The sequence below is a fragment of the Aspergillus udagawae genome (assembly GCF_001078395.1).
Source record: "Aspergillus udagawae IFM 46973 DNA, scaffold_8, whole genome shotgun sequence".
NCBI classification, from domain to species: Eukaryota; Fungi; Ascomycota; class Eurotiomycetes; order Eurotiales; family Aspergillaceae; genus Aspergillus; species Aspergillus udagawae.
In genome coordinates, this window is record NW_025091271.1 from 180,132 (window position 1) to 201,417 (window position 21,286).

At 47.9% G+C, this 21,286-nt stretch overlaps 11 protein-coding genes across 11 annotated transcripts; 3 read left to right on the forward strand and 8 right to left on the reverse strand.

Annotated features, from left to right (window-relative positions):
• Positions 1-475: 475 nt before the first annotated feature.
• Aud_009553 (uncharacterized protein) lies at positions 476-919 on the forward strand (the record flags this gene model as incomplete). Its single annotated transcript, XM_043294405.1, has 2 exons — positions 476-842; positions 891-919. 2 exons carry the CDS (start codon positions 476-478, stop codon positions 917-919), a joined length of 396 nt encoding a protein of 131 aa, XP_043150340.1.
• Positions 920-1,420: 501 nt separating this feature from the next.
• Positions 1,421-1,921, reverse strand: Aud_009554 (uncharacterized protein; the record flags this gene model as incomplete). The annotated part of the gene is made up of 2 exons (XM_043294406.1): positions 1,421-1,858; positions 1,919-1,921. The coding sequence occupies 2 exons, from the start codon at positions 1,919-1,921 to the stop codon at positions 1,421-1,423; spliced, it is 441 nt and encodes a 146-aa protein (XP_043150341.1).
• Positions 1,922-1,970: 49 nt separating this feature from the next.
• On the reverse strand, positions 1,971-2,450 carry Aud_009555 (uncharacterized protein; the record flags this gene model as incomplete). The annotated part of the gene is made up of 1 exon (XM_043294407.1): positions 1,971-2,450. One exon carries the CDS (start codon positions 2,448-2,450, stop codon positions 1,971-1,973), a length of 480 nt encoding a protein of 159 aa, XP_043150342.1.
• A 3,036-nt stretch (positions 2,451-5,486) lies between these two features.
• Aud_009556 (uncharacterized protein) lies at positions 5,487-6,855 on the reverse strand (the record flags this gene model as incomplete). Its single annotated transcript, XM_043294408.1, has 4 exons — positions 5,487-5,999; positions 6,069-6,371; positions 6,444-6,542; positions 6,589-6,855. 4 exons carry the CDS (start codon positions 6,853-6,855, stop codon positions 5,487-5,489), a joined length of 1,182 nt encoding a protein of 393 aa, XP_043150343.1.
• A 320-nt stretch (positions 6,856-7,175) lies between these two features.
• Positions 7,176-7,622, reverse strand: Aud_009557 (uncharacterized protein; the record flags this gene model as incomplete). Its single annotated transcript, XM_043294409.1, has 3 exons — positions 7,176-7,179; positions 7,238-7,260; positions 7,299-7,622. 3 exons carry the CDS (start codon positions 7,620-7,622, stop codon positions 7,176-7,178), a joined length of 351 nt encoding a protein of 116 aa, XP_043150344.1.
• Positions 7,623-7,825: 203 nt separating this feature from the next.
• Aud_009558 (uncharacterized protein) lies at positions 7,826-8,456 on the reverse strand (the record flags this gene model as incomplete). The annotated part of the gene is made up of 2 exons (XM_043294410.1): positions 7,826-8,367; positions 8,444-8,456. The coding sequence occupies 2 exons, from the start codon at positions 8,454-8,456 to the stop codon at positions 7,826-7,828; spliced, it is 555 nt and encodes a 184-aa protein (XP_043150345.1).
• Positions 8,457-10,307: 1,851 nt separating this feature from the next.
• On the reverse strand, positions 10,308-11,615 carry Aud_009559 (aminoglycoside phosphotransferase family protein; the record flags this gene model as incomplete). Its single annotated transcript, XM_043294411.1, has 1 exon — positions 10,308-11,615. The coding sequence occupies one exon, from the start codon at positions 11,613-11,615 to the stop codon at positions 10,308-10,310; it is 1,308 nt and encodes a 435-aa protein (XP_043150346.1).
• Positions 11,616-12,472: 857 nt separating this feature from the next.
• Aud_009560 (SRPBCC family protein) lies at positions 12,473-12,958 on the forward strand (the record flags this gene model as incomplete). The annotated part of the gene is made up of 1 exon (XM_043294412.1): positions 12,473-12,958. The coding sequence occupies one exon, from the start codon at positions 12,473-12,475 to the stop codon at positions 12,956-12,958; it is 486 nt and encodes a 161-aa protein (XP_043150347.1).
• Positions 12,959-13,252: 294 nt separating this feature from the next.
• Aud_009561 (putative mitochondrial phosphate carrier protein (Ptp)) lies at positions 13,253-14,365 on the reverse strand (the record flags this gene model as incomplete). Its single annotated transcript, XM_043294413.1, has 4 exons — positions 13,253-13,284; positions 13,339-13,691; positions 13,747-14,166; positions 14,229-14,365. 4 exons carry the CDS (start codon positions 14,363-14,365, stop codon positions 13,253-13,255), a joined length of 942 nt encoding a protein of 313 aa, XP_043150348.1.
• A 1,344-nt stretch (positions 14,366-15,709) lies between these two features.
• Aud_009562 (tubulin beta chain) lies at positions 15,710-17,430 on the forward strand (the record flags this gene model as incomplete). The annotated part of the gene is made up of 7 exons (XM_043294414.1): positions 15,710-15,721; positions 15,795-15,818; positions 15,883-15,908; positions 15,999-16,040; positions 16,090-16,600; positions 16,647-16,981; positions 17,031-17,430. The coding sequence occupies 7 exons, from the start codon at positions 15,710-15,712 to the stop codon at positions 17,428-17,430; spliced, it is 1,350 nt and encodes a 449-aa protein (XP_043150349.1).
• A 1,280-nt stretch (positions 17,431-18,710) lies between these two features.
• Positions 18,711-20,116, reverse strand: Aud_009563 (uncharacterized protein; the record flags this gene model as incomplete). The annotated part of the gene is made up of 3 exons (XM_043294415.1): positions 18,711-19,050; positions 19,100-19,709; positions 19,933-20,116. 3 exons carry the CDS (start codon positions 20,114-20,116, stop codon positions 18,711-18,713), a joined length of 1,134 nt encoding a protein of 377 aa, XP_043150350.1.
• Positions 20,117-21,286: the final 1,170 nt, after the last annotated feature.

The following is a 21,286-nucleotide window of genomic DNA, read 5'->3' on the forward strand; positions in this document are numbered from 1 at the left end:
ACCTTTGATCTTCAGTATGTCTGAGGCAGAAAGTATGATTGAGCCTAATGTCCTCGATGAATCTTTTATTACATCTGGGCTCTCTAACCTCAGCATTAGAACATCTGAGGGCCCACCAGAATCATCACCGCAGACGCAGAAGGCAAGGCTAGTTCTGCTACAGCCTCTAGCCAACACCAAGATGCTTCAAGCCTGCCGTAATCCCCAATCACGCAGGTTCCCCAAAAATAATTGCATGTTTACTTCCAGTAATGAGCTCCTTGATATCCAACCACTTAGTAGGGCGTGGAGAGGGGCAATAACGAATGTCCCGCCCTTTTCACATTTGATATTCGACCTTACTCTACCTAAGGAGACTGAAAATTGCAAGGACACTTTCCAGAAAGTTCACTGGGACACATTTATTCCGGAAGACAATAGTCTCGGTGTCCGTTTGAGGGACGTTACGACTTTGGTCAGGACTATCGCCACCGAAATGAAAATACGAACAAAGGGTGACGTGTGGTTCGACGTTGTCTATGACGAGGTTGAAGGGTCAAAAGGGATAGCGCCGAGAGCAATGGTAATTCTGAAGAAGCAGCTTCTTGCACTGAGTCAGCAGGTCCCAGTGGTGAAAGATGGAGAAAAAGGTGAGTTCAATGGAACAGCGGGTGACGGTAACGCAACCCAGGCACCAGAGCAGTCCAGTTACTGTCGGAAGAGCGTCGAGCCCAACAAATTGGTATTTTTTGGCAGATCTGGCGAGCGTCATGAGATATATGTTCCCAAGGGTACTCTTCAAAAAGCTATCGACCTTTTACAGGAGGAAAACTGGGATGAGCTTCTCAAATTCCCTCCTTATAGTGAGTCAAGCCTCTAGAACTTGTTCATCACCAGCTGATATTCTATAGTGGATCAAGGATATAAGGACTGGGATTGATTGCGACCGCGCACAAGTACCTGAAGACTCTCAGATAATCATGCAATGGTTTTGAATTTTTGATCAGGCCAATGGCCAAAAGTCGGCTGGATGAAACAGTACTGTCACCGAGTTCTCCTCGCCTATGTGTCACCTGATCACGACCGAAATTCTGCATTGTTTTTGATTTTGTTGCAGTCAGAGACTGAATGAAATCGGGAGCTCAAAACCTGATGGATAGATACCTACACAATGTGTAGTTTGCCACTCAACGCACATATGCTTAAGACTGCTGCTCGAAATCGTCCCACTAAAACATAATTGTAGCGTCTCTACTCATTGGTACACTTACTCATACAGAGGATACAGCGAACTTTCTCTTGCAAACCACTCTAGATTCCAGTATGACATGGCATTCTATTGTATTTTGATGGTAGAATGGCGCCCCGGGGAAGCGTGAGACCTGAGTTCAATAAAAGCAACTGGTATACTGAGCATACAATCAATCATGGAAGCGCGGAACTACTTGGATACACCCCAATCCTTGCCGGATTCAGGTACGACCACCCCCATGGCCACGTCCATGCGGTCCTCGAACGTCACATAGCCCGTCTTTCGCGAAAACACAGCATTTCGTACGGCGTCTTTCCAGCTGGCCCACCAGTCTTGCTCATCCTGGACGGCACACCGGCGACCAGCCTCATTGGCCGGAACATTCGCAAATGGCCAGATCACCTCGACGCACTCGTAGCGCTTGGCCGGATCTTTCTTCGGAGGTATCTCCATACTCCAATATAAGAGGTCTTTGAAGGAAGCGTTGGGCTCGGCTCCGTGCCGGACAACGACCTCTGCAAAGGTCAAAGGAAAGCTGACCTCCACCACGCCTTGGTAGCGAGTCGAGGCACAGCGGTGCGAATCAGGCCGTCGAGTCTCTCTTGGTCGAAATTGACCACCCGGCGCCTAAGCGTGAAGCTGAGGGAGTTCAGGAATACACTCTTTCCTGGGAAGTAAGTGACTCACCATTTAAGGGGAGCAGGATCCTCGCAATACAGCTTTGTCAGTGTCTCAATATCTACAGAGGCAACATCGTAAGCTTGCCCGGGTGACACAGGCTGGTTGCGTATGGTGACGCGGCTCGGATCCAATTTGAGTAGGACCAGCGCTCAAGATTCGACACCAGCAGCGGCAGTAGGTTTAGCGTGAGATCAAAATCATCTTTTGTCTCTCCGTATTCAGAGTGTGTACCACGAATGCGCACGAGCAGCTTTGGAGGCAGTTGGGCCTGCTCCTGCATAAGCCGCAGAAGGGCGCCTGAATCGCGGCTGAAGTCTTCATGGCGAGTCACGGTCGTTACGTGGTCATCTGTTAGCATAGCGCCTGGGAACTGGTATCGCGAGAAGTCGAGGGACGTAAATAACGGGGGTTGGTGGAGGTCTTGGCTCAGCGTCAGCGTGAGCGAACGAGGCGAGGTAGACACCGGTGTACTGGTGGCTGTCGAGGAGTACGCTGGCGGCAGTTGGCTAGAATCACTAGAATGTTTGGAGTCTGCCATTATCGAAGAGAGTGTAGTTTGATTCTCTTTCAATGCGAGCAGACTTGGAAGAGTTCAATGGTGCAGGTGGTGGCGGGGATGGCGTCCTAATATGATATGCAGTGGCTTAGCTGTTTGCACTATTATCCCCCATTAAGATGTATTACAAATACTGGTAGTGGAGTTTCGTTGTTACGTACTATAGACTAGGTAGACAGTCACGAGTAGTCTATACTACCTACCTATTTCGTACAGCAGGCATTGTGTTGGCTGGATTAGGCGACAGACACGCGAGAATGAGATTACCTGGGCGAATTATTTTAACAAGCTGCAGCCAGACCAGAACCATAAGCAATAGGGCCGCTAGAAATAGGATAATAGAGGCTATAATGGTTGCGCGACTTCTGCATGCATTGAGGCTATATAGATTAACTAGGACTAGTTAAATCTTAGTAAGAGTAGTAAAGAGGGCCTGAATTCCCTATTGTCTTGCTTCTCAGGGGACAGGAATGCAGATAGGTATCCATAGACCACCTTTCCTTCTAGCCACCCCCCCTTATTACACCTTGCGGTCTCGTTGCTGAAGATGCCAGGCATAAAATAGACTGGCTAGAAGAAACAGGGCGGCCAGAAGCAAAATTAAGATATTGTGTTCAAACGAACAAGGTGAAATCAAATCGACCGCGACAGCTGCCAGCCCAAGGCCGAAAAGACACGTCGTTGTTCGGCGAGCAGCTTGGTGCTTCCATCATTTCCACCTTCAAGGAATCCGGCTGTAGAGTAAAGACTCGAAGAAGTGTATGTATCCATGGTTTGATGACACACCCAAGAGCGAGAGCTGCGAGACAAAAGGGCAAAAGAGACAAAGAACAAACTGACCAATATCGGTATTTGTAATACTGGTATCGACAAGTCAGGCCCTGTCACTTTGTTCCCATTAACTACTCGACAAGGCTGACAGAGTGATGGGAGGGAGACCGGCGGAGCCTGTGAAAGAAAAAGCGTGGTGCTGATGGCATGAGCCTTAGATTGACGAGCGTAAGGACGTGTTCGAATTGCTGCGACATGGATAGATTCAGGACAGAGACAGAGAGAATAGCCCAATTGGAATGTTTCTGCCTGATCTTGACATCAATGTGTATCCGTTGGTTGTATGTTTAAGGGTTCTACAACTTTACCGGTATCTTCTAGTATCGTCTGGTATGGTACCAATTTGTATTGTATGAGACTGGATTATGGGAGGGTGACAGTAAGTCCTCGGTGTACACCAGAGCGACCCTAAGGACTAGGCTGAGCAAAGGTTGAATCTGGGGAATAAGGTTGACGCAGACACGCAACAATTAAATAAGTACTCAGAAACACTTCCCGGCAGCTAATCCTGCAAAGGCTCAGGAAGAAACAGCAAGATGGCAGCAGAAAGAAGAGAAAACTGATCTAGTTCCGCAAAGAGCTCATCTAGGGCATCTACCCATGTGCGGGTCATCTCTCTCAACAGGGTGTTGGTCCAGGCGTCAAAGTGCCCCTGTGTTCCAAAAAATTCCAAGAGAAGTATCCGATGCTGGCTGTCCTCACAACAAAGGCAGCCTTGACAGCACATGGCTAAGATGTATGGAATTTGCTAATCAACGCACAGGGTAAACCTTCCGCCAGTAATGAGGCTGTAGTACCTTCTGAATACCTGGGTGCTCTTGAAGCATTGTTGGGACTTGTGGGTCGTCAAAATAATCCTTCTTGAGATCGCTAACATCAACGTATTGAACAAGAAGTTGACTTGCTTGTTTGTTGGCTGAACGTATAGCTTGGAATAGTGCACTGAGACCCTCCTTGTCCTTATCAAGGGGATCTGCACCTTTTGTAAGAAGCAACCTGACTTCAAATTCGCTGCCCACCATGGCTACCCAACATCATGCCATTCGACCCTCATGATCTTGACAATGTACACCGAAAGCATATTCTTTCGGGACTAAGCATATTATTTCTCTGGAGCCCGTGGATTCCAGCGCACATAACAATAGACGGCGGCGATTGTGTGCGTCGCCTCTGGTTCCAGGACAGAGCCTTGTTCCAAGAAGGCCCTGACAACTCTGGCCCTCGCATTTTTTGCAGCTGTAAACAGAATTTCATGATTGGCAATGTTGCCAATGTCTCGACATTTTGCGCAGTACTGGAATAACAATTTGACAATCCCCCCAGCTTCGTTTCTCGAAGATATTGCAGCAAATTAAAGAGGTGTTCAGGTTTCATCTTCTCCATGTCGCGTCCAGTTGATCTCGGAGTCAGGGTCTGCACCCGCATCAAGCAGCATCTGGACTAATAATATATTACCACCTATTACTGCCAAGGCGAGAGGTGTCCGTCCATCGGATATCTGATGGTTTGGATCCGCTCCTCTCTCAAACAGTAGCTGAACAAATGTCTGCATATTCGTTGGCCGCTTTAGACAGCGCTGTGTGCCCACTTGAAGTGTGAGTCATAATGACAATAACTCCCCTATCAAACAGCAGCGCCACTATTTCCTTGTGATTATTGCCTGCTGCTAATATATGCGGAGGTAAGTCGTCATCGTTTTCGGGGCAAAGGTCGACAGCTCCATGCTTTAGCAAGATATGGACAATCTATAATAACCCTTCTCTGCTGCCCATGATAGGGCAGTGTGTCCTCCAATAAACCATTTACTTCACGTAGCACCTCTAGGTCGACCCCCTTTTCAAGCAACTGCTCCGCTACCGACTCGTGGCCAAATGCTGCTGCTGCTGTCGTGTTATGCTTATCTCCTTATTAAAGGGCATTCTCGTATAAACGGAATTACCCATTAGCTTGATTTTCCATTATCATCCTGGGGCAAACAGCTACCAGGGCTTGTTACTCAAGTTGGGTCTGGTACACGCCAGGCCCTTTTCTATGCCATGCTAATCCGACAATCCAGTCCTTGATCCCAAATACACTCTCATACCACATATTGCTGGGGGGTTCGACAAAAGTTGGAGCGAATAATATTCAGAGTTTCTTAGGGGATTCGCTGATTGACGTTAGCTGGATGCTCGCCAGATTTTGCACTTAAGATGGGACCCTCGATTCCGCTTCCCTCCCCAACTTCTCGAGGATAACCTCGCAGCAGGTCCAGATCCGATGGCGATTTTTGAGGTTCAACCAGCTAGCCTGCGTTTTGTTCATTCCGTCTTCTGGCCTTGCAGCAGCTTCCTTGATGAGACGGATCAGATTCTTGTAATTAACCTGTCCACCAGCTTGGGCAACACTTTGCCGAAGTGAGACTTGGTCGGTCCATGGGCAATCATAGACCAGACGTAATCTCCAAAAGTGATCGGGTAGGGCCCGGACAGCTCCACGAAATGCGGTACTAGCAATGACCAGATTGATGACGGATGGCGAAGGAAGCATCTGCAACATCCTATAGCGGACGTCCCACGGTAGACTCGAGAACGGATCTACACCTGACAATTCTAGCGCACCCACGTTTACAATTGCATTTGTTGAGTCTGGGTCCGAATTCTTTGACGCAGAAACGAGCTCAGATATGTCGACTGGCTTCAACGGGTCCGCGACTAACCACTGGAATGCGTCAGCTCATACTTTGATGCACGGAGAATGCGCGCTTGAACATCATTTAGGTAGACTTACTTCAAACCCTGGCTCTGCTTCCCACTCTTGCGCTTGAAAGTTCTCGGTGCCACCATAGACTCTACTGTCCTCCCAGTCGATGGATGTCTCCATGTCATCCTTTAGTCGAGCCTGCATAGTGAGATACACCCGGCGCGGCTCTAATGGCAGCGAGCTCGAACCCACAGTTTGATGTACAAGCTGAAGCATCTGCCAGCAGGTATCATGTAGAAAAAAGCCATCCAGATTGGCCCAGAGCGTTCCATCGCTACTCCCTGCATTTTCGCCAGGGACTGTGAGTCCATACCAAGGATCATAGGTGCCCTTGAATTCATCAGTCACAGGCACTGACATGACGATGAACACTTTTACCGCTGAACTTTCTTTTGGACTTACAATTTCAGTGATATAGAATGCGTCGTCATCATCCTGAATTTGATTATGCTTGTCACTTCGGCAATCCCTAGCACGCAGCATTCTCACTTTCTCTAGCCACTAGCAAGAGTCAATGACGAGATTCCTATGTGGATTGTTAACATACCAAGACATCCTTCTCGGATACCAAATCCCCACTGTATCCCTTGAGGGATGCGCAATAACTATCGTGTTCCCAATCCGCGGCAGAGTTCTTGTCATCTTCTCCGTCCTCATCGTCTTCAGCTTCTGGTCTGTGCTGCGCCTCGCAGTCACACTCATCGTCGTAGCAAAGACTTGGGTCTTCGTCTTCGGAGGCGGTGGAAGCTTTTCGGAGATCATAGCAGGACAGTGGCCCACCGCAGATGTTGCAGTAGAAGGTGATTTTTCCCATTATCACCGTGTTGGCAAATGTAACAAATGCCAGACAGACATGTGAGGGGAAAGTAAAATGTAAGTTTTAGATGCTCTAATAATAAGAAAGATCTGTGTCGATCGTAATGCGCCAAGCGAATCCCACGAACCGACGCGGAATACGAGGCACTGGCTAGGCCTGATTGGTGGATCCGCTTCACATGCTAAGCTAAATACGAGGATCTACACAGTAAGCTGATCCTGTATAGAATTAGAGTCAATGGAAGGGATCATGTCTGTTTCAGGCTATATCTGGGTAACGCCCTTAGGTGAAATCAGAGTCCGGAAAACCACAGTCAACTACCTGTCGGAGGAATCAGATACCTGGCCGAACTGGAACCATGCCTGCCTCCAGGGCATACCCATTCCTGTACGCCAGTGCAGTCTGCGACCCCTCAACATCGATCACATAACCATACTCACATCGACCAAAGAGATAGTGAACTGGTCACGGTAGAGAGCGACATACTTGTGATCTATAGCATCCAGTAGATTGTGCTCCGATCCATCCGGATGAAGCACATCCCATGGCTTGCCGCAAGTCTTCCACTGACACGACTCGAGGACGAGGAGAAGGGCATCAAGTCTGGAGATCACTTTGGAGATATCAAACCCCATGATATGAAGGTTGGTGGCCTTTCCGTACGCTGGGGTGGAGATTGTGGATTTGATACGGGTCAGACTGCGTTTATTAGCCTTCTGCGATATTGTTGGAGGAGCTGCCTTCTGGTGTAGCAAATGATCCATGTAAGATAAAGGGTACTCTGTTTAAGTAATACTATCAGGATTAGCATATGCTAGTAGAAAAGGTAAAGGAAACAGGACCGAATACATTCTTTGAACTGTGGAATATTCAGCGCTGTCCTCCCATACGTGAATGGCATTAGAAACCCATAGTGATAGAACCGTAAGCCATGATGAGTGCATCTCTTGGACACGATAGGATAGACTTATGACTCCAACTCATGCACATGTGTTTTTCCATCTGTACCCTTAGGAGAAGGCTCAGGCCATGCTTTGTCGCCCATCAACTCATGCCTCTGGCCCTCCGTCCCCAACTCTGGAATACCGAGTGGTGGTATCGCAGGTCCGACACGCAGTGCATTTTCTCTACTCGCTTTCTTCAATCTCCTCCGCAGTAATATGGTATATGCAACCAACGCCCCAAGTAGAAGTATTCCCAAGGATACACCAGCCCCAATACCGGCTTTTGCCCCCGTGCTTAATCGATCGGACGCGCTCGGTGCGTCGGAGGATACAGTTGCTCCCGAAGAGGTAGAGCTCGAGACATCTGTGACCGTGCCTGATGTGGATGTGTGCGTGCTCGCCCGCGTCCGTGTGGAGGTGACATAGATGGTTGTTGCTCCATTAACAGTGGCCTGTGTAATAAAAGATAACAATGTTGAAAGTTGAGATGTGGAGGTGTGCGTGCTCGCCCACGTCTCTGTGGAGGTGACATAGATGGTAGTTGCACCGGTCCGTGTACCAAACACTATTTCAAGTTCAGATTCAGTCCCTAACAAGGTCATAAGGAGTTGCTGTTGCGTGTCTTTTTACAGGCCACTCACCTGGCGTGGCCATGGTGGGTTCAGTTAAATGCAGAACTTCGTAATATCCTCGGTCAGGGCCGCGAAGCTAAAGGGTGTTCCGCTCGTTCGAGGCGATGGATATGCTGAGGGCTTCCTGCTGATCTGAGTCACCTCTGGTGGGTGGAGGATATGTAAAGCTAAAATATTTAAACAAAGCTTGTTTGAATTTGGACTCCTTCTGTGAAGGGATTAGGTAGCTCTGTTTTTCTGTCTGTAGGCATTGTGATCAGGAACCAGCTGGGAATTGCTAACGTAGTCTATCCCCTCACCTGGTGGCAAGGCATTGACTCTTGACTTAGCGTGGTTTTTATGCACCAACTCTCGTTAGTTACTTTCATCAGCATAGTAGTTCACCTCTGCGTACTTTTGTGTGCATTTTAGTGTGAATAGATCTGTTAAAGCCCTTAGACTAGCTCAAGGACTTTCTTCGCCAACTTACTGTTTGAGGGTAGCACACCATGGAAAGTGTCGGCTGAGCTTAACTTTAACAATTTAATTTAAATAACTATGAGAAGTACTTTTTTGTAGCAGCACACTAGTTGAATCTATCTAGTAGTTGTCATAATCTTATTTTATGACCGATTAAGTGAAATCCACATGTTGATGTGATTAGTATCCTAACTACTGATTTCCTGTTAGAGGAACCTAGCTGCACAGGAAATTTATCTTTGGTTTTCTTACTAGAGTCGATAAAATTAGAGCACCGCAGTGGTTCCCACTGAGCTTCCCAGCATCAGAAAGGTCAACTCTTTGTGGATCAGTGGGAGACATAATTTAAGTAATGGGTGACAGGTTTGGCGATTTGTCATTTGCGCTAGGAGGCCGATCAGGCCAGGTAGGCACTAATGGGAAGCCTGTCGACAGTGACCTATCTCGGTCGAAACCTAATCTAGAAGTTGAGATTTGCACAAAACACTGGCAGGTTAATGAGTAAGACCCCAGGGGCACAGATACAAATGGGACACTTACCAATAGTTGAGAACTGATTGTGGGGCAGAACAGCACAGATGTAAGATATAACCAATCAACGGTAGATAGGGTGGAGTAGGGCACCATAGCTAGGGGGTTCCATGCAGCCTATGGCCGCAATAGCCTGATGAAATATGATAATAACAATAATAATAATGGTGTCCTGTCACGTGATTCACACGCGTGGAAGTCTGCTGACAGAGCTCAGTGGAGTTGTATTTTGTAGCTTGAATGTGCTACAGTGCTTCTGCTTACTGTACCTATCGATATCAGTGGGGACGCGAAATGATTGTACTTTCTGTTAATTTTCGCTCAAGGAGAAGACAGACAAACATAATATAGAAGTCATATTGGACACAACAGGATGCCAAAACCGTGGGAGGCCCTGGTCCCAGAGAGTTCCCAGCAGGGGTTTCTGAATTCTAAAATTTGGCGGATAAATACTTTCACCGATATGCCGCTCCGCTGTTGACATTTTCTGATAAGTTGACAACTAACAGGCACAGTCTGAACAACAACATCACCATGGGTTTTCTATCCTTCTGATGGCAACAATGAGTGGAAGAAGCTCCCCAGACTACATGGCAATTTCTTTGTAAATGGGTGTGGCAACATACTGCGGTAACAATAATACTTTTGAAATCGAATGTTCACTTGCTCCTAGACTTCATCTCCATCCATGTTGTCTCTGCTTCTCTTTCCGGTTTCCTTGCTCAGTTGCGTGAGCACACGGATGGATCCAACCGGCAGGCTGCCACAAGGCCCAAATTATCTCTTGCTGTTCTGTCTCGCAAATCATGGTACTTGACTGTGTCCCCCGAATTTTCAATGTGTCTCCCGGCACAGCTGTTCCGCCGCTCCAGACCAATATAATCTATGTAGTCTTGAGATGAATCTGCCAAAGTCGATCCACCAGCCAACGCACGGGAAACTTCGATGGTGAGATGCTCTCTGGAAGATAAAGATACCAGTCATCCTCTTCCACCAGACTCAGAGTACGTGTCAATGCAGTGCATTCGTAGTAAAGAGGATAGAAACCACTATCTTCCCAGTCAATGATCCCGGTAACAACATATTGGTCGCTGGAGCCGGGATCCTGTTTCACCATAATATTGGCTGTTCTGACATCCCCGTGTGTGAAAACTGATCCGTGCTCCAAGGTGGAAGTGTCATGCTCCAGCAAATAGCGAAGGAGCCGAACATAAGTAGCGCTACCATAGTGACGAGCAGAGAATTGCAGGTCGTTGAACCCCTTGGTCGTTGTAATGCCTTTGAATAGGGCGCATTCGTCAACACGGAACTCTTTGGCCCCTTCTCCACAAACGCCACCAAGCGCATTACCATCGTCCTGTCGAAGAGTCCTCAGACGACAGAAAATCTCATCCAGCTGGCGTCGTATCGAGAGCTTCTCTTCATGTAATAGATTAGGCCATGCTTGGGTCAAAGTTGTGCCTGGGATGTACGACATGAATATGACGCGAAAAGGGCCAAATGCTACCAGTCCATGGGGTCTCGGCGCAGGAATATCGGGCGCCCACTTCATAAGGTATTGCATGCTTGTGTACTCTGTGTAGTCGTTGTTTCCTGTCACGACTTTGGCAACAATGTCCTCGTTGCATTTAACCACCACGCCTCTGACAGGGTTCTCCCAGAGTTTTGGCGAATGCCAGAGAAGTTGTTTCAAGGATAAAATAAGAGATTTCTCTGCGTTGATCGACTCGTTGTCTAGCCATCCTTTTGAACACCGTGCAAGCAAAGCGTTCACCTCTTCTGATAAAGGATAGACTACTGTAGCAGTTTGTGCAAGATCCAGACGCGTTCGGAACTCGGGAGGACCGTTTGTCTCATTCTCTTGTTCAATGCCTTGCACAAACTTTGGTCCAAGCGCCATTTTAATTCTTCGAGAATAGTTTTTGGGGAACGCAGATAGCAGATCGACTTCTGGTTCGTACCTCAGAGTGTCATAGAGCCGGTCTAATACCCGAAAATTGATATCTGCAGCGTAAGATAACTGACGGTATCGAGCTTTTCGATGTTCATGGAGATATGAGTCAGGGAATATTGACATCAGGTCCGCTGTTGGATTCTTCTCCAACGCGGCCTGGAATTCCAGCATCAGATCTCTGTTCCATTGTGCCGCGCTAGCATTGGAGAGCGAAATTCGGGATGCAGCATCGGCCATGCTGACTGGTTGAGCAAAATCTGGTACTGAATAATGATTCACTTCGGTAAAAGAACAGCGAAGGGTGGGTGAGACAGATATACTTAGTGTTTAGATTAAAGAGGGCAGGAGGATGGGTCTTAAAGCCGACCGGGTTGCAGCAGCCCCTTGCTTAGGGTGAAATACGTTGTGCATGGAGTCTTTCATATAACCTCGAGGCAGGAGATGGGAAACGACTCACTTCGTGGAATTTGGAAACACTGTATGCTGCACTTACATCCTCAAACTTGATTTGACGATTCATGTATAAGTTTTTCTATGCGATCTTATTCTGTACTTTACTAGTATTAGGGTAGTTTGTTTACCATGTTTCCCCACTTTGCTAGCAAGGAGGCTCTTTTCTATGAGAGATATATTAGGCTGTTTATAATTTATTAAATTAACCCCGCTCGTATTATCTAACAAAATGTGCTCTAATTATTGGCCTCGAAACCTGAAAAGGGTTGGTCTGACTTCTTAGGTTGTCTTCCCATATCATCAAGGGCTTTCTTTGAGATCGGTACAAACCCTCAACATCCACTGGCTTCTTCATCCGCTTGGGCCCTATCGGTGGACTCCCGAAATTAAACCATTTGATTCTGACCACTTGATAACAATAATGATATAAGGCTTGATGGGGCAGTGCGTGGATTATCTTACTCAGCTTGTCAGCACTCGCTGTCCGCAACTCCGAAGCAGCGTCAGCTTTGTAAGCCAATTTTTGGCCACCTTCTCAAGGGATACGGTTGTAGCGGGGTATTGATCACCATATAAACTCAATCCCCTTCATCAGAATTTGTTCAATCCATCACATTGATTACCGATCACACCTCGTCAAAATGGCCAGCCCCACGAACAATATAGCTTTCACTTCTCCGATAAATCCTCCTGGGGCCGATCCCATCCTCACCCGCAGTCAGATCTGGGCTGGCTTGCGCCTCAAGATCCGCTCTGCAGAGACATTCGTTCCAGCCGGCATTCAGTCAACGTCAGTCCTCAGTGAATCTGTTGATGAAGCTGGAAATCCCGTCACCATCCGCGAAGTGGTTTTTCGTCAAGATCAGCGGAAAGTCAAAGAAACTGTGACGGCCCACAAAGATTCCCGAGTTGATTTTGTTCAACCTGATGGGAGTACCATCAGTAACATTGTCAGTGAAGGTGCCGAGGGGGAGCTGTATATGACCTATGCTTTTGAGTGGAGGCACCCAGGTGCTTCGGAGGAGGAATTGGCTGCGTTGAGGGAAAGGGAAATGAAGATGAGCAAGATGGCTGTTGAGGGTACAATTAGTGTCATGAGGGAGCTCGCTCGAAAGGGGGAGATTTGATTTCACTTGTGTTTGTTCGGGCTTGCTTTGGATCTATCTTATTGTCGACGCTATAATACATAATCTATTACGGCCACCGAATGAAGATAATAATGCCCGCCACGGTACGCTATACCGGCCTGATATGATTACATACTATACTCGAGGACGGGTTGCAGGGTCCGCATCTTGGTAAACAGGGTAAGTGCAGTGAATAAAGGGAAGATCCGTAGATCTGGCTACGTCTATCTCTATACCGAAACCATTTTTCCTCCTGTCTAAACCATGCGAATTTTGAATGTTCGTAATGGATTGTTACTTGGCGATCTCAACACCATTGGTCGCACCTAAGGGCACAGAGTCAGCCTTAGTCATAAAACCAAGAAAGTAATTGAACTTACCAAGAGCCTTCTTGATGTCACCGTAGATGGCAAATTGCCCAGCAGTAAGACCACCGATCATGAACAGACGTGTAGGAAGACCAGCAAAGGAACCACGAAGACCAAGCTCACCCGCAATCTTGATGAGACGGGAAACGGTGCTCTCACCGGGCAGACCCTTGGTCTTGTTGATCTTGGAGAGCATAGTATCAGCGGGCTGAGAGACGATGGCAGCAGCGAAACCAGCAATGAGACCAGATCCCAAATTAACACCGGTCTGCGCGCTATTCGACAGCTTGGACTTGTCAAGGCGAGCAAAAACGGCCTCGGCAACCTTTTCGTAAACGACAAACTTGGTCACTGTGTAGGGCACCCTGTATCATATCAGTTGATTGTTGTGCCTCTAAGCTTATCACCGAACCAACGTACTGCTTCAAGAGGATAGGACCGAAACCACGGTAGAAAGCGCCAATGCCCTCGTTCTTGAGAATCTTGCCGAAACCACCAATCAGACCATTGGCGAAGCCAGGCTCAGAGACAAGACGGATACGTGTCGCCTCAAGAGGGCAGAGGGCGATAGAGGCGAAGAACTCGGCAGAGGCGGCCGAGACAGAGTAAACAGCAGTACGGTTCTGACGGGCTCTTTCAAGACCAAGAATGTTGATGGATTGCTGCTTAAAAAACTCATAACCTCCAAACTTGAAGGCTCCTTGCATGAAGTAACCAGCAAAGGTTGGGCCAATGCCGGTCAAGAGAGCACCGGCGCCCTCATTTCGGATAACTTGACGGAATCCACCAATCATACCACGGTTGTAGGTGGCCGGGTCGAGCTGGATCCTCGTCTTGACACTATATGAGCGTCAGATGTCGCGAACACTAGACAGTGTAGCTGAAGCTGTTGGACAACATACACATCAACTGGAGTGAAGGCACCATGGGTGACTGAACAGCAGACAGCGCCGGCAAAAGCAAACCGAGAGTAGAGGCCAAGGCCCTCAAGCTTCTTCTCGGGGGTGGCCGGGGCCAAAGCAGCGGGAGAGGCTGCCATTGTGGCGGTGATCAAGTGCGCGGATGCAAAGGACGGTAATGAAAAGAAACAGACGTTAGATGATCTGGAGGTGAGATGAGTAGAAATTTTATAAGCAAGGTGTTTGTTGTCTACTGGGGCTACTAGTGTGGTTACCTAGACTAGGGGGCGGGTGACCCGCACACGATGATTCGCGAGGTCTTTCACTCTTTAGTGTCATGTCTCTGTTTCACCAGTAAGTTGAGACAATACCAGACGCTGACCCCACATACTACGATATTCGGAGTAGTCTCCTCCACTTCCTACCACTGTATTTAAAGATGTCATGACTCTCAGACGCGCCAGGAAGTAAAAGGGTCTTAGCAAACGGGTGGTGCCTCTTCCCGTATCAACTAGGGCCCTATACAAGTCCATGATCTACCTCCTCTAGAAAGCTAAAGTTGAGCCTCAAGATTGTTGCACCAATTGGTCATCGAGATTTTATCGCTGAGGCTCAGTCGTGATTGCTTGTAGCTAAACGGGTTCTTATGTTGACCAAGCTTTCTATTGGACAGAGACATCGTCCGGAACGTCCGGGCACCTTTTTAGTCTAGCTGTATTATAATTGTCTATAATAGTCAAATTCAGTATATAAGGCAAGATATTGGAGTAAATAACTATTGAATTATATGACCGCTTACCCGATTTGGAAGACTACGAATTGGCTTAACACTGCCACCCTTGGCCGAATATTCGATAGCATTCGATCGTTTGAATAGCTTCAAATTCTACCGCTATCGAGAGGGATAAATAGTAGCTAGATAGTCATTCCGTTTAGAAGAACCAGACCTTCATTGATTTTCAATTGGCCATATAAATTACTAGTGATCCATGAACGTTACTAGCTTAGTGATTTCAACAATAACTTATAAACCCATCACTAATTGACTGTTGTCCAGAGTATGCAAACAGAATTATAATTACTACTGTAGACTTGTAATTACTCCTGTAGATAGTTGATCGACATCCGTGCATCTATACATCCATACATAACATATATACATCTCTACTGAGTTAGGTACTCTGCGCTTGTCACGAGGTCCTTGGTCTATTTTTTAGTTGATAATCCCTGTTAGCCTGAATTTTCCACGAATGGCAGGTCACTTTAAGAAATGCCATAATGCAGGCATGACATGATATCCGATATCCTATCCATACCGTACCTTATGCCTGTATCTTACTAGCGGCATGGAAATCACTAGTTGGTCTTTTATGGAGGCCTAACCTCCCAACTTCCAACACCTCTTGTTCTCCTATCCTACGAGAGTCTCCTGAAATCGCCTCACCTTCATTCTTGAAACTAGATACTCGTGTCTGACCACCAACATGCGTGAAATTGTGAGTTCGCTCACCGACTTCGGAATTGCCTGTCGTCGAGATCGCTGACTGATCTCGATTACGCTAAATAAAGGTCCATCTTCAAACCGGCCAATGCGTGAGTCAATTCCAGTTCTCATGGAGAAATTGAAGTAATGCTAAGTTGCGATACTCCTTCGCAGGGTAACCAAGTTGGTGCTGCCTTCTGGTAATTCACCCGCCATACGGAGTACACAGCATAGCTCCATAGTCCTTGTTACTCCCTAATTCTACCGTTCTTACCTCTGACATGATCCAGGCAAACCATCTCCGGCGAACACGGTCTTGATGACTCCGGCATGTCAGTCATCCGGTCTCTACCGCTTCCTATCTGTCTGACACTAACATAGGTACAATGGCACGTCCGATCTCCAGCTGGAGCGGATGAATGTCTATTTCAACGAGGTTGAAAACTCTAAATACGTCCCTCGAGCCGTCCTTGTCGACTTGGAACCGGGAACAATGGATGCCATTCGCTCCGGCCCCCACGGCTCCCTGTTTCGACCCGATAATTTTGTGTTTGGGGCGTCTAGTGCGGGCAACAACTGGGCAAAGGGTCATTACACAGAAGGTGCAGAGCTAGTGGATCATGTCATTGATGTTGTTCGCCGTGAAGCAGAGAGCTGTGACTATTTGCAAGGATTCCAGATCACCCATTCTCTGGGCGGCGGGACTGGTGCTGGCATGGGCACGCTTCTCATCTCCAAGATACGGGAGGAGTTTCCTGATCGGATGATGGCAACATTCTCGGTCCTGCCATCCCCAAAGGTCTCTGATACCGTGGTGGAGCCGTACAATGCGACCCTATCAATCCACCAGTTAGTCGAGCACGCAGATGAGACTTTTTGCCTCGACAATGAGGTATAAGTCCTGGTTATTCCACGTCGACGCGAGCTAACAAAGACAGGCGCTCTATGATATCTGTACACGTACGCTGAAGCTGTCTTCCCCTTCGTATGGTGATCTCAACCATCTTGTTTCGACGGTCATGTCCGGCATCACGGCCAGCTTTCGATTCCCTGGGCAGCTGAATTCCGACCTTCGGAAGCTGGCGGTTAATATGGTTCCCTTTCCCCGGCTGCATTTCTTCATGGTGGGCTTTGCTCCGTTAACCAGCCGAGGAGCCACTTCCTTTCGCGCAGTGTCTGTCCCAGAACTCACACAGCAGATGTTTGATGCCAGGAATATGATGACAGCTTGCAACTTTCAAAACGGCCGCTTTCTGACCTGCTCGACACTCTTGTAAGCTCTCCCCTACTCGAAGTCCGAAACAAAGCTAATCAAGACTCAGCCGCGGCAAGATCTCCATGAGAGAAGTCGATGATCAGATGCGCAATATCCATACCAAAAACTCCGGTTACTTTGTGGAATGGATCCCAAATAACGTTCAAACAGCTCTCTGCTCTGTGCCTCCAAAGGGTCTGAAAATGTCTGCCACTTTTGTGGGCAATTCCACGTCCGTCCAGGAGCTCTTCCAGCGCGTGGGAACCCAGTTCGCCGCCATGTTCCGCCGCAAAGCGTTCCTGCACTGGTATACGGGCGAGGGAATGGACGAGATGGAATTCACCGAGGCAGAAAGTAATATGAATGACTTGATGTCCGAATATCAACAATACCAGGAGGCCAGTATCTCCGATGGTGAGGAGCAGCAGTATGCCGAGGAGGAAGAGGCATTTGAACCCGAGGAATAAAGCCTCTCAATTTCATCATCTCGTTCAAGATTGACAGTAACCACATTCAGCTTCAAGCTTATCATTCTTTTCTCTGTCTCTCTTAGAAGTTTGTCTCGACTTTCTCCTAATGTTTATGATAGTTGCCGTTCTTAGTTGCTCAAAGGAAAACGGCAGAGTATTAAACACCAAATTCAAGCTAGAATATAGCTAAATACGTGTGTATAGATGATAGCTCTGTGTCTCTATACAAGGCTTCTATGAATAAAATCGAAGAGCTAATAGTACCACTGTAGTTCTATTTCTAGATGAGTACGGCCATAGATGCATGATGACCAAATGCGCTTAAATATTGAGTGTGACTAGTATAACTAGTGACTTGCTTGATGATTAAGGTCGAAGCTCTCTAGATGTATGGACCTATTGGTGCCACAGCTAACAGCGACGCTAATAACCCTGGACTGTGAAAGAGCTATTAGACAATCACTGCATAGACTAGAAGCCTAAAGCACCCGCGAATGTAGGAATGGTAAACAAATTGGAAAGATCTTGAGAGCAGCATAATCAATTGTAAGGCAGAGCATATGGTTGGAGGCCATAATACACAATCTATTGCAGTAACTGAAATAGGATAAACCCCCCAACAGGTATTGCTGTTTATGCCAGCCTATGTGAGTGTTTACTAAAGTGAGGATGATATGTATTCCGAATGTCGGTACTCAGCTGCCAAGAGGTCATGAAGGGTCAGGTTGCTGAGCACAACGCGCACTTGAGCTCAATTTCGATTTTTGCCATGCTGGAGCGAGTGGGAGGTGCGCCGTCTAGCAAAATCGCGGTCTGGACAACGTGATCGCTGGATGACCACCTGCCATCTACGCTATATCGACTGCCTCTGTTGGGGGAAGTTTGAGCGCGGCCTAGGAACCTGTGGCCTGAGAGCCCCAGTTGTAATATCATAGTGGACAAGTTGCCCGTTATTGCCCTGCTCACATAACTCTTCTGCAGTATTTGAGCCAGCTTGAAGAGCTCGCAACTATGACGGAGGACAAGGGGTGACGATTACAAGCTTGATTTTGTTCATTCCGACATAATAGTGGATCATATTATTTTGTGGCTGCTAGATACTGCGTCGTTCGGCAGATTAGGGCCTCTGCCGTCAAGATGCTCGCGTCTCCTCAGAAGCAATAGAGTATTATTGTTATAGTAGCGCGGTCTCCTGAAGCACACCCGAATCTGTCGTTTATCTGTAATACCACGACAGTCGGCCAGGTATATACAAAGCAGATGACCATGATCATGGGCTATTTTACCACTTCGTAGGTCTGAGACATAACAACCTCCTTATGGATGACGGGACGATCCGGCGGATGGTAGCTCTCCTCAAGACCTGCGGTCGATTCCTGGTGCAGCTCACTGCTCTCGACGGTCGAGATGAGCTGCGCCTGGTCAGTCTGTGTCTGGAGCAAGGAGTCGTGTTTGGCGCTCCTCTTGGAGCTGGAGAGTTTGTTCCAGCTACTGAGCTCGTGACTGCGCTGGTAACTGCCGTGGGTGGCCTTTCTGCTCTTGTTCCTCATAGAGACGACATACGAGCTCAAAACGGGCAGACATGCACAGATAAGTCCAATGCCCGCTTCTGCATTGCTAAGACATCATTAGTCGCGTTAATGGGGAAGAAGGGCATTCCACATACGCTGTCAACACGCAATGAATCCAAAACCATGTTGTGTCCGCTGTCCGAGCCTCCTTGACCATAATGACCAAGCGCCAGATACTAAATGCAGTGGCGAGTCCTCCGGCCCCCAGAATGCCGATGACCCGCAGTTTCTTGGTTGTCGACATCTGTAGCGACCACAGCATCGGCACTGGAAGAATGAGGATCCACAGGTCGCTGGCAATGCTGATGGCCGAGTCGGCTATGATGACCTTCTGTTGGTCGATACAGGTACCCCCGTTGCTGGTGCCGTGCCAATATGCGGAAATCGGCTTGCAGAAGAAGATCTTGATAAATAAAGCCGGGATGTAGTAGAGCAGAAGCACGATGATGCTCGCGTAGATGATCATGACCTTGTGCCGGTCCGGGGCGAAGATCCGGAGCATCACGGAGAGCAGGGCCAGCTTGACGACAAACACCATCGGAACGTAGATGAGCGTGATCGCGTACGAGGCCTTGAGTCGGGTTGTCATTAGTAATTGCTGGGGTTTCTGTCTGCTGGGTGGTCGAGGGTGGTCTACCTTCTGGAAATTGAGGAATTTGCTCTTAGGAACATCCCAGGCATGATATCCACCACCATAGGCATTAACTGTCTCCGTCAATATCGTTCACCAGCTTACATGGCTATACGTACGCACAAGCATGTTGGCGCAAAACCCAACGAACAGTACCTGTTAGCGGCATGGATATAAATTCAGCAAATTCAAGATAGAAATGGTCGAGCGTCATACCCATCCTGTAATTGTCATATCTGTGGAGAGAATGGCCGGTCACTATTTAGCATCGATCAGGCATCATAGTGGTCGACTTACAGTCCTCTAGTTCCAATTTCTTCCGAAGCTGCACGCTGATAAAGATACGCAACAGCACTGTGGTAGTCACAACGATCATACACAACACTTGAGTTGCTAGATTCACCGTATGAAGGGCGTCCTGAGGATGTGCCAAATTCGACACGGCCCCTGGTGGTGGCGGGATCACCGGTTCTTCGGACATCTGGGGCCAGCAAGCGAGGCTGTAGATAGCGAGTAGTGGTCTCTCCAACAGCCGGAGTAGTACGACAAAGGTTCAGGGAAGAATCTGTCCGTGAAGCTCGGGCATCGCAGCCATTGAGAAAGAGGAGGAACTCATGAGAATAGGCAATGGATAGGCGACCGAACGTATAAGAAAGAAAAAATTGACAAGAGAATCAAAATGTACAGGGATGTCCATCGCGTTCCATGCCTGAACAGGGAACACAAGGTGCGGGAAGCAACAGAAATGGAGCCACGAGTCTGGGATTATGTCCCTTCAGCCAGATCAAGAGTGTGTATACGTTTTTCGATAGTGGCGCCATCGCGCTAGCTCCACCACCACTCTAGTCCCCTGTCCTCGATTAACTAGTAGTAGACTGATCGTCGAGTTCATCAAATATCCCTCGCAGCCAGGAGCACTAGATAAATGACGGCACGGGCGGACATCTCCCTCCGGCAGTCCAGGATCTAGATCCCTGAAGCGCAAAAGTCCTTAGAAGGTATCGATCTTCGCGGAAGGAGTCCGATGGCCGCTAACAAACAGATGGCCGTCCTTGGCATCTCCCTTGTGCCAGATGCAATTGGCTAGATTTCAGCGCAACCGAGGTCCTCATGGCCTGTCGGGATGATTAACTTGCTGCCTTCCGGTGGGTCTGCCAAAAAACTGTCCAGATAGCGTCATTAGAGGAAGCCCAACGAAAGCTGTTAGTGCATACGGACTTGTTAGATTTGCAAATTGCTGTTTTGCTGCTAGCAAGTATTAATGAGCAACTTCCTGTGCGTCGTCGTTCTCGCGGCATTTGAGCTGGGGGAGACATGCTCCATAACAAGTCAAGCTGCCTGCCAGCTGTATATTCTGGAAGCAAGTGAGTCCTTGAACTTCAAGATCAGATTACAGGCCGCGGGCATGAATATTAGGTAACAAGATATAAAGATAGAGACCTCTTAATGGGCACGACTCCCAAACCCCAGTGATAGAGATGATGACTACTCCGTAGAAGTAGCTATTTGATATTCTATAATACCAGGGGTTCCCTGAGGCTGTGCACCAGGCCACTAAAACGGGTCATATACTCAACTAATACATCATAACAAATGCCTTCTGAATAAAGGACTGTATTTAAGTAGAGGAGACAGCCAGAGAGCACGAGCA